The 10,051-nt window shown below is 44.2% G+C and overlaps 1 protein-coding gene across 1 annotated transcript in view; it reads right to left on the minus strand.

Moving 5' to 3' along the window:
- LTBP1 (latent transforming growth factor beta binding protein 1) overlaps positions 1-9,527 on the minus strand; it is a 183,077-nt gene extending 173,550 nt beyond the window's left edge. The window contains exons 1-2 of the mRNA XM_053973833.1: positions 9,073-9,527; positions 8,590-8,660 (exon numbers count right to left, since the gene is read on the minus strand). Coding sequence (XP_053829808.1) covers positions 8,590-8,660; positions 9,073-9,527 — 526 coding nt within the window. The remainder of the gene's footprint in view (positions 1-8,589; positions 8,661-9,072) is intronic.
- Between the last annotated feature and the right edge of the window lie 524 nt (positions 9,528-10,051).

Here is a 10,051-nt window from a genome sequence, read left to right on the forward strand (position 1 = left end):
ATGGTGCTGACATCCTGAAGATCAATGGTTTTATAGAATTTCCTGTTCTCCAAACTACCCTACTGCTTAGCTCACCACTTACTTTTTCGCTTTTACTCTGAATACCCTTTTAAGTATTAAGTCATTGCCAGGACTGACGATACAACTGGAGTCTAGAAACCCAAAAGTTCACTGAAACTAATGTTTTTCTGGGGACCTAGTTCTCTGAGTATCTCACACCAAAGAAGTTTCAAAAATTGAAAAGTTTACCAGCTATTTATCCAATAATTCTAAACATTCATTGAGAATGAAGGAGAGAGGCATTTGCAACCAAGGGTGATACAACCTTGTTGTAAAACCTTTCTATTAAAAAAAAAAAAAAAAAGTTGAAATTACTTTTATATAGTCCTAAGAAATTACATTAACTGCAGAAAACCTGTGTGACCTCTACACTACTAATGTAGTAATACTAAGGTAGTATTACAACCATCTGTGTCTTTCTACACAGGAACTTGTTTTTATCATAACTACATGGTCTTAAGGAATTCTTTCCCTAAATATACTTCAAATGAAAGCATGTGTTGGAATTCTTTGCTGTCCACTTCAAACCATCAGATTCATTCCCACAATGGCATGTAAACATGACCTCCAGGAAGGGAGGGAAACAAAAAACAATGCTTTCAGCATACATATTTCTTTTAAAACAAACACACAAAAAATCAGTTTCTCCCTTAACCTAGTGGCAACAATGTACTTTACTAATATTATATTCTATGTATCTCCATAGTATAATCTCCGAATGCCAAGACTCAGCAGAATTGAATAGCAACAGTACTCAAATACTTCAAAAACTTAACTTTAGCAATAGGATGCATTGTTCTATCAGCAACAAGAATATAACACTGTTACATACTTTTCATTCATGTTGTGTTTACTGGAGTTTATATAATATAAATATTTAAGACTGCACAATCTGAGAGACATGTTAAAGTATTTAATTCTAGGAAATCATAACTATGCATATTCTGACAATACAAACATTTCACATGCCACAAATCCCTTTATCATTCCAGTGCCCACAAATAAAAATGAAAATTGTTCATTGCAGAATGGACTAAGCCAAGGAAACCAGCAGATTACATACTGTTTTACACATACATACATATTACACACTGTTTTTGCTGCTTGAGTGGTTAACACTCCAGTATGCAATCCTTTTTAATTCTCTTAATGTGTCTCAGTACAGTGCTTACTCATTTTGTTACAAAATATTTCATAATAAATTTGCAGGAAACTGAACTAAGACAAGCTCAGTAAAAAGGCAACCAAAAATATTTAACTGGATGCAGGATTCAGACAACTGAAGTGTTACAAAAAAGAGAAAGACTAGAGAAAAAACTATTAATTACAATATAGTAGCAAAAGAGTAAGTACAATAAAGTTTTCCCTAAATTCAACCAATTCTCAATAAGAGTTCACAATTCGGTTGAGCTTCTCTGAAATTCCATCTAGGGATAATAAAAACCTGATCTCAATTATAAAAAAAGCAAATCTTGCCATAGGACACAAAACAATTTCCCACATGCAGGGATTACTATCTGCAGTTCACAAAAAAGAAGAACATGCCCAAGCAGACCTATTTTTAGCTCTGTATTTAAATGAACATCTTGCCTTACTAAATGTAAATTGCTTCTTTCCCCTGTGCTTGCAGTCACAGATGTGGAGAAATACTAAACATTTGCTTTCTTTCTTTAGTCAATGCACAGGATCTATTTTCTAGGAATAAATTAGGCTACACAAGTATTGCTGCTTTTAGAGGTAGAACAAAAGCCAACTAAAGAAAGAAACCTCAAACCCAACCCAACATCAGTCTAACAACTAACATATCAGTTAGAGCATGGACTGATTTGGCCACTCGAACCATCAATAATCTGTTAACACCCAGTACTCCAGAGTTTGAACAAGGAGACAGTTTAGGGAGATGTGTGCCCCTTTTCATCTACCCTCCACAAATCCTATAGCTCCCAGGCAATCCAAGCTTCCTTTAAGGCAGGATCAGCTGGCACAAGCAGCCCTTCGTGGTGAAGGCTGAACTTTTCTCAAGGCCTCACAGAGAGCAGAACCCCACTCCTCACTACAGCCCTGCTTTTCCCAGGGTTGGGAAGCTCACTGATCCCATACACAAAGCCGCTTTGCAGGACAGGAAGGAGAGGGGAACATCCCTCCTTCCAGCTCTTCCCTTCTCCATGCTCAGGAAGAGTGGCTGTAAGGAGAGAGGTGTAAGACCAGTACTGTGAGTATCAAAGTATCACTTCTCTATCAATGCATCATTTTGTTTCTACACACATACAGAACCAGGCAGTGCACAACTGAGAGACGAACCATGGCTTTCCCTGGCACATACACAACTTTCTACTCCACTTCCAAGTTACACACTGAAAACAAACAGCCAACAAACTGAAAGGGAGGGAAAAAAAATAAAACCAAAACACCTCAGTTTTCAGTGTTCCTCATGATTCTCTATTAAGAAAGTAAGTGTTCAGGAGGTTTTATCCAGTGTAGACTTACCACAACTTTACTGCAGGTCTTGCTTCTTTTGTTAACACTAACTTCTGCAATGAGCTGAACAAGTTCACTATCAATCTGTCATCTGCTGCCGTGTGAGAACACAACATCTTGACAAGTTTCTTTAAAGGTTCATATTTTTTTTTTTGTTCTGTCTTAATTCTATACACACCTGTAGCATTTGTATGAAACAGACTATGTACCATTATGAGCTTGTTTCCAGTAAAGTCCCCAGTGTCTCACAAAGAGAAGGCTGGGTAGGTTTCACTTCATACTAACTGTGGACTTAAGTTTCCTCACCAAAATGAGGGAATGGCACATGGCATGGTCATGTGTAGAGCAGGCAGCAGCTAACAGCTCCCCCATCTTCTCACAGTTCTTTTACAGCCGGGTCTCACAGGAGGGAGGTTGGCTGCCAACCATGGCCAGGAGGCAGACACTGTGCTCAAAGTCTGCATTACTGCTGATTCAGGTCGGCCTCCCCTGAAGCCGTCATACCAATTGCACTTACAGAGATTCGGTTTGTGTTGTGGGACCATATTTAGGTGTGTGCACTCTATTTCTTTTAAGATGCAAAGAAAAAAATATGTCTAAATAATAAAAAGCTAAACTCAAAACACAAGCACTCCAAGAATGCACCTAATGTATTTCAACCTCATATTGGTGTTCATTCCACAAGACCAGACTACACCTTCTCCAAAATAAAACACTAAGCCCTGAAACACACGTGCCCTGGGCCTCAGGTCATCAGACCCAAAGGGTTTTGTCTACAGATCAGCTCCATGCTATTTGCTAATGTAGACGAAGACTACAAGAATTTGGACCCTGTCGTTCTACCCCCTTCCCTTTCAGTAAGTGAAAAATAAAACAAAGTAGAATTACCATCAAGGCATAACAGAGCTTTCCCACTACGAAAGCCCATTTAGAATACATGAAATTCAAAAGTACAGTAGCAAGCACAGCAAAGGGAAAACCAAGCTTCTCAAACTTTCAGTTTTTCAATTCTGAATTGTTTAAAAACCACATCAAAGGATAGATCAAGAAGGACTAATGTGTAAGTCAGTCACATGGGGTCAACGTACTTGTCTCTTTAAAACTCAGATATTAAATTTTGATTTAGACATAATTTGAAGAAGATTGATATTGCTTTTACTGAGATAATGGTCTTAGAATGAGAAGAAACAACATTTGGGGACAGTATGTTATCATTAGGCTTTGTATACACAATGTAAATAAACAGAACTTGGTAAAACTCAAAGCCACAAAACTGATTAAGCACAAGCCTCAGGAACCAGTTGTGACCAGAAAACCACCAAGAAGCACAGCTGCAAACATTTGCAGTACTCTGTTCTGATGATGAAAAGTACAGCTCTCCTGGATACCCCTTCCTAAGAGCTGAACTGAAGGCAGAAAAAGAGTAGGTTCTGAGCAACCCATACTAAAATGTTTAGTGACACAGAGTTTTACATCTAAACTGGAGGACTCACTTATATTTCTAAGTTTCCAGGTCTGTATCTTAACCCTATTCCAGGACAAGACCTAAGCATGCAATCTTTCCCTCACCTTCCCCAAGAAATTCAGAAGCACAAGGTGGAAGCAACTCAGGGCACACTCCATCCAGGTGATCTGGAGCCACTGGGTCACACTGCCAGGTGCCCACGTCCTGAAGGAGATACAAAGCTATAGCATGCTTACTCAGCCACAACAAGAAGTACAGCTCTTGAAATTTAGGGAGGAGGTGGCTCAAATTGAACAGCAGTACACAAGCAGACCCCATGCAGATTCAGAAAGTGAACAAAAGGGACCCTTCCTTGGGGCAAGTATTCACACAATTTTCTAGTCTCCTGCCTCTACAGCAGCAAGGATCTACTGCTGTGCATTTTCTTATTCTGAAAAATAAATTAAACCTCTGTAATGTCTTTATTTAACATTGAGTCAGGAGGTCTTTTTTAAAAGAGAATTAGGAAGATAATATTTTAATATGAATAAAAAGCCAATTCTTTCCTGCTTTCTTATTTTCTGATGACCTTCCCAAGGTGCCCAAGCACATGACAGACAGCTCACGATCAAACTCAGAATTTGATCCAGTTCCAGTTCCAACACTAGCCCTATGCATGGAATACATGCATGCACACACACAACACATTCAGCTAAGAAAGACTTAAAATCCTTTTAATCTTAATTGACAATGATGGCATACCTGGGTTCTACATAGACAGCAATTTCTCTCCCTATAGGAAATTTACTCTGAATGTGCTCCTCCAAAATCCACTTCCTCACCTCTTGGCCCTATGAGCCTTTCTTACACCTCTGCAGTAAGGAACTCATGCCATTAAAAACTGCTGGCTCTCTCCTTCCCATTTTTTTAACCACACAGTTTACACTGAGATCACTCACAAACAACTGCTATTAATACTCCAGACAAAACATATTATACATTTCACAAGGAGTTTACTACTACAAGGTGGCTCTTCTAATTTTTCTTTTTAAGAAATCAGATTCTCCATGCAACAGGTAATTTGCTCTTACATTCCCAATACGAAAAACAGCTCCTTGTACCATTAAGCACACAAAACCAGAACAAGCAGAAGAGCATATTTTGTAGAAGTAGTTTTAACTAACAGAAATTTACTAGTAAGTAACGAAGTAGGAGACAACAGATTTCAACAGGATAAACATACATTTGGGTGGTGGGAACTCCTGATTTCCAGCACAGGCCTTTCTGACAGTTGTTATAACTTGTCCAAGACCACATTTAACCTATGGCTTAATTTCCATAAATGAAATAATAAAACCCCCACATTCTAAGCTTTACTTGCCTTACAGACATGTTACAGAGCTAATTAATGTTTCTATAAAGCTCTGTTATGCAACAAGTACTAACAAAACATGGTGTCTCCAGCCTTGGTGGTATCTCATTACTGCACTTGCACAGATTATAACCTATGATAACTATGACTGGAAGACAATCCTCATCCTAAACAGTTTCACGTGCTTCTGACTTTCCAAGATGTTTACTGTTGTGGTTCAATTTTTTCCCACCTTTTTCTTTACCCAAAGGTGGATGTTATGAAAGCTTCAAAAAGGTTGGTTTTCATTGTTAGGCATCAATGCCCAGCATAAAGCAATTCTAATACTTTTAATACTGAGTGTTATCATTTCATCTTTTTAATTAGAATGATGCAGCTTTTCATAATTTAAGTCACTCTGAGTTTGAAAAAAGTTCTTAAAACTTTACAATGTAAAACAAATGTTAGGGACAGAGGGGGGAAAACCCTACATGCCTGAATTGGATATGGTAGGCACTCTCATACAGTTTACAGAAAGACAGAAGCACACCTTCTGAGGACTATTAGGCTTCCAAGAGAACATGAACAAATGTAAACACAACAGGCAGTTCAGCTTCAGACTAAAATTTAAATAAAAGGACTTGCAAAGTTCCCTTGCCTCCTCCATACAGATGCTGCCCTCTGACCTGCACAGAAACATTTCAAACACCCCCTGTTGCTGCTACTGAGGGAAAAGCAATGTGGCTGCCACCGCTCCCTGTCAGACTGCCACCCGACCAGACAGAAGTCACCCAAGGGAACAGCAGCCACAGCCTCACATGTGAGAAAGCAGGGCTGGCAAACACCACCAGGCAAGGCAAAGGGAAGGGAAGGCAGCCTGGCTGCAAGACCAGACCTCCACCCTTCACCCCCTCTTTCTGAGGGTTCCAGGCAGGCTTATTCACACAGGTGCAGCAGAGCAGAAACACATGCTGCTTGTTCCAGCCTGGGATTACACCTGAGCTAATAAACCTCGCTGATCAGAGCTGGCTCTCAGCACTCTGGTTCTGGAAGCATGATGCAGACAAATGGAAGCTGGCTCTGGAAAGAGCCAGTATGGGTCTGGGGTTTATTAACTCAGGCTTTGCACCATGCAAAAGAATAAAATCTGGCCCTAGAGACTAAATAGCTTGTTAAAGTGATACTGAGCCTGAACTAATAAACCCTGACAGAATCAAACTGACTTTGCATCAAGTCAGCTCAGGTGTGCCAGCGTCTGTGGCACAGTTAATCCACTGCTGCAATAAGCCACTCAAAACCAACAGAGCCTGCTATCTGAATTTTAAAAACTCACTTATAACTTTACAGGAAACAAAGGGGTTAACTGTTGTTCAGTTATAGATTTTCTTTCCTTCTGAAAGGAACATCAGGAGCTTCCAGAAAAGGTGATAGCTGGCTTTTATGACTGTGAGACTAATCTTCCATAGTTGAATCAAGTCAATGCTATCTCATGGTTTGTCTAAGTTACAAAACAGACAACTTCAGTACATACAGTGCTTCCCTTGGCCTGCCAAGAGAGGGGTGAAACTGAGAAAATCCAAGCCAAGTGTATTATACCGCTGCTAGGAGGAATTAGAGTAGCATCAGAGCAGGGAATAAAAATATTTAATGCTAAGGAAAGCCTAATATCAGAGGCACAAAATGAGGAAATCCCCCCACCTTTCTTTCTTTTGTCTCTGCTACTCCATTCCTCCAGTAACTGCATGAACTAGCCAAGTAATGAATGGATTTAAATTAAATTCTACACAGCTATCACATAAAAATCTGTCTTAGTCCTTACTGAAGACTCAAAAAATAAAAGGGAATCAAAGAGAAAAGATGAATGATAATCAGAGAAGTGAAAAAGACAAAACATAAAGGACAAAAAGCAAAGAAAACTACATAATTTACAAAAAAAAAGTTTACTGGAAATGAAAGTTACTAAAAGACAAAGACATTAAAAAAAAAACCCAAAACATTGAGTTTTGTTTAAAATAGTGAAAATAAAATTGGTTGACAATAACACAGTTAAAATACATTTTTCACCTAATATCCTGAAATTACTAAGAGATTTTCTTAATTAGCCTTTAAGTTAAGATAGGTTTTTAGTAAGCTCTGCAGTTAGCCTCAAAATACCACTGTAAGCTGAAGGAAAACATTGTAGTACTTGTAAGGTGTTAAGCAAAATATGACTAACCTAACACAGCAACATGCGTTTGAAAATGTTAATTTAGAAGCATATCTTAAATACATGTCTAAATTAGTAGGGAAATTGTGAAGTTTTGTCTTTAACTACTGTCATAAAGTCTTTGCTTCTTAGCAACAGGTTCGTGCAGGTCAAAGGTACTTGACCTTAGTCAGGATTACAAAAGTGATTGCTCCCTATTGTGAAAAATCCCACACAGGCACAAAAGCCACTGGAAAGAAAATAAAAATCTTGAAAGCACTGTTTACTCCAACTCCCTCAGGGACAGCAACGTGTCCTGCTGAACTACAGCAATATTCCCAGATCTGTCCAATCTCACTGATACTTACAGGAGTTTCTTGAAGACCTATGCCCTTCCAGTCTTTCCTGACCTCATGACATCACTCCAGCCATTTGCAATCATTCTGAGTCTTGCCTAAAGTAGCAGAAATTCTTCTGCTTTCCCGTTAGAAAGAACAACTGGACTGTAGGAGGGTTGACTCAATCAGTGTTATTTTATGCCCTTATTTTGTGTTTCTAGTTATCCCAGTAAAGGTACATCAGCCTACCTTCACCAAACCCACTTCCTTCATGTTGTTCAGTGCTTCAAAAATTCCATGTGGTAAGCACAGGATCATTCATGTGTCATACTGGTGAAGGGACAGTGTTGGTAGATGGCGATTCCTTGCTCCCCACCTGTGCTCCTCTGGTAGATTCTTTACCCTGTTAAGCCCCCCATTCTGAAAACTCCTAAAAGCCAAGAACTGATGGGGAGGGGATGTTCATACATACAACGTCTCCACAAAGCTCTCTCCAAAAATGTCACTATCTGTGCTACAAATAAATGCCAGAGACACCCACTATTCAGCCTTTAGCAAAGGTGAAGGTTAGGAAGAAGCGATTTAAGGATGGAAAGATCTGTCCTGTGGTTTCTGTAGCTCAGCCAGCACCTCTCTGCCCACAGACGATCCCAGCATCCACCACCTCGCCAGGTGCCAGCCCGGTCACCTCGGGTCCCACCACACGCCCCTCCCCGACGGCACGGCTACTCACGTTTGATGCACCGCTGGGAGCCCGTGGCCTTGCTCCAGCCGTGGCAGCACTGCCCCCCGCACACATTGACCCTGCGGGAACAGCAAACAAGGACCAGTGTCCGGCGGGGCACCCCCGCTCCCCATCCCGAGCCGGGCCGCGGGGCGGGCGCTGGGCCGGGGAGACAAAAGGCGGGAAGAATGAAAGCTCCCGATTCAACTCGACGCCTCACGCCAGGCGCGGTGCCGCCGCGGACTCCCGGGACGGGGGGAATGGAACTGGCCTCGCGCCCGGCCTCACGTGCCGCGGATGTTCCGCGCCCACGGCGGGCGCGCCGGGCACCGGGGCCGGGCAGGCAGCGCCGCGTTGCCCCCAGAGCCCGAGACAGCCCCCCGACCTCTCCCCCCTCCCGAGGGGGCGACAGCGACCGCGACGGAGATGCCGGCGGAGCTCGGGAGCTGCGGTGGTGGAGCGGGGGACGCGCGGGACGGGAGGGCGCCTTACCCCGGCAGCAGCGGCAGCTGGTGCTTCTGGCGGAGGGGCAGGGCGGCGCTGCTGTTGCCGTGGGGGCCCGGCGGCGCCTTGAGCCGCGGGCTGAAGCGGGCCGGCTTGGCGAAGGAGGAGGCGTGAGCGGCGGAGTTGGGATGGACCTGGCCGGCGGGGCCCAAGCGGAGCTGGACGGCGGCGCTGCCCGGCTTGCTCATCCGCCGGGTCCGCTCCAGGGGGCCGCCGCCGCCACCGTAGCGCGTGTTCAGCTGCACATTGAACGTGCGCTGCTGCTGCTGCTCCCCCCCGAGGAGGGTCGGGCGCTGCTCCCGGCTGCCAGAGGAGCTCCCCCGGCCGGGCTGCAGGACGTACGTGATCCTCCTTAGCCTGCCCTTTTCGGAAGCTGCGAGCCCTGGTGACAAAAGCGCACAGGCAGCGAGGAGGAGGAGGAAGCCCCATCTGATCCGACCCATTTCCACAGCGGGAGCCCCTGCAGCCGGCGAACTTCGCGGAGCCGTGGTGCAAGGGTTTCCTCTCCGCCAAAGGACGCGTGTGCGTGCGACCTGCGCCCGGGGCGCGGATCCCTCCTCCGCTCGCTGCCCCCCAACCTGCTCCGGGCGGGGCAGAGAAGGAAAAAAGCCTCAGGATCCTCCCGCCCTCCCCCCAAACTGTTAGGAAAGTTCAGCAAACACTTCGCCCCGTAGAGCAGGAAAACATCGTTGGAAGAAAGGAAGCGGTGGGTGCGAGCCGAGCTGCGAGCCGGAGCGGGAAGGGAGGAGGAGCAGCAGGGGAAGGGTGTTTGCTGGAGAGGGGTGGTCGCAATGGAGAGCAGATGTGTCGGCTGCCGGAGCTGCCAGGGGTCTGCCTGCGTGTGTAAGGAACGGCCCTGGAGCCGGTGCGGGCTGTTCCGAAGCCCCTCTTTAAGAGTTTCTCGGCGAGTGAGCGTGTGCGGAGGGGAGGGGGCGGGCGGAGGGTGCCCCTGCCCCGGTGCCGGCCC

Source organism: Vidua macroura, chromosome 3 (genome assembly GCF_024509145.1).
Source record: "Vidua macroura isolate BioBank_ID:100142 chromosome 3, ASM2450914v1, whole genome shotgun sequence".
NCBI lineage: Eukaryota > Metazoa > Chordata > Aves > Passeriformes > Viduidae > Vidua > Vidua macroura.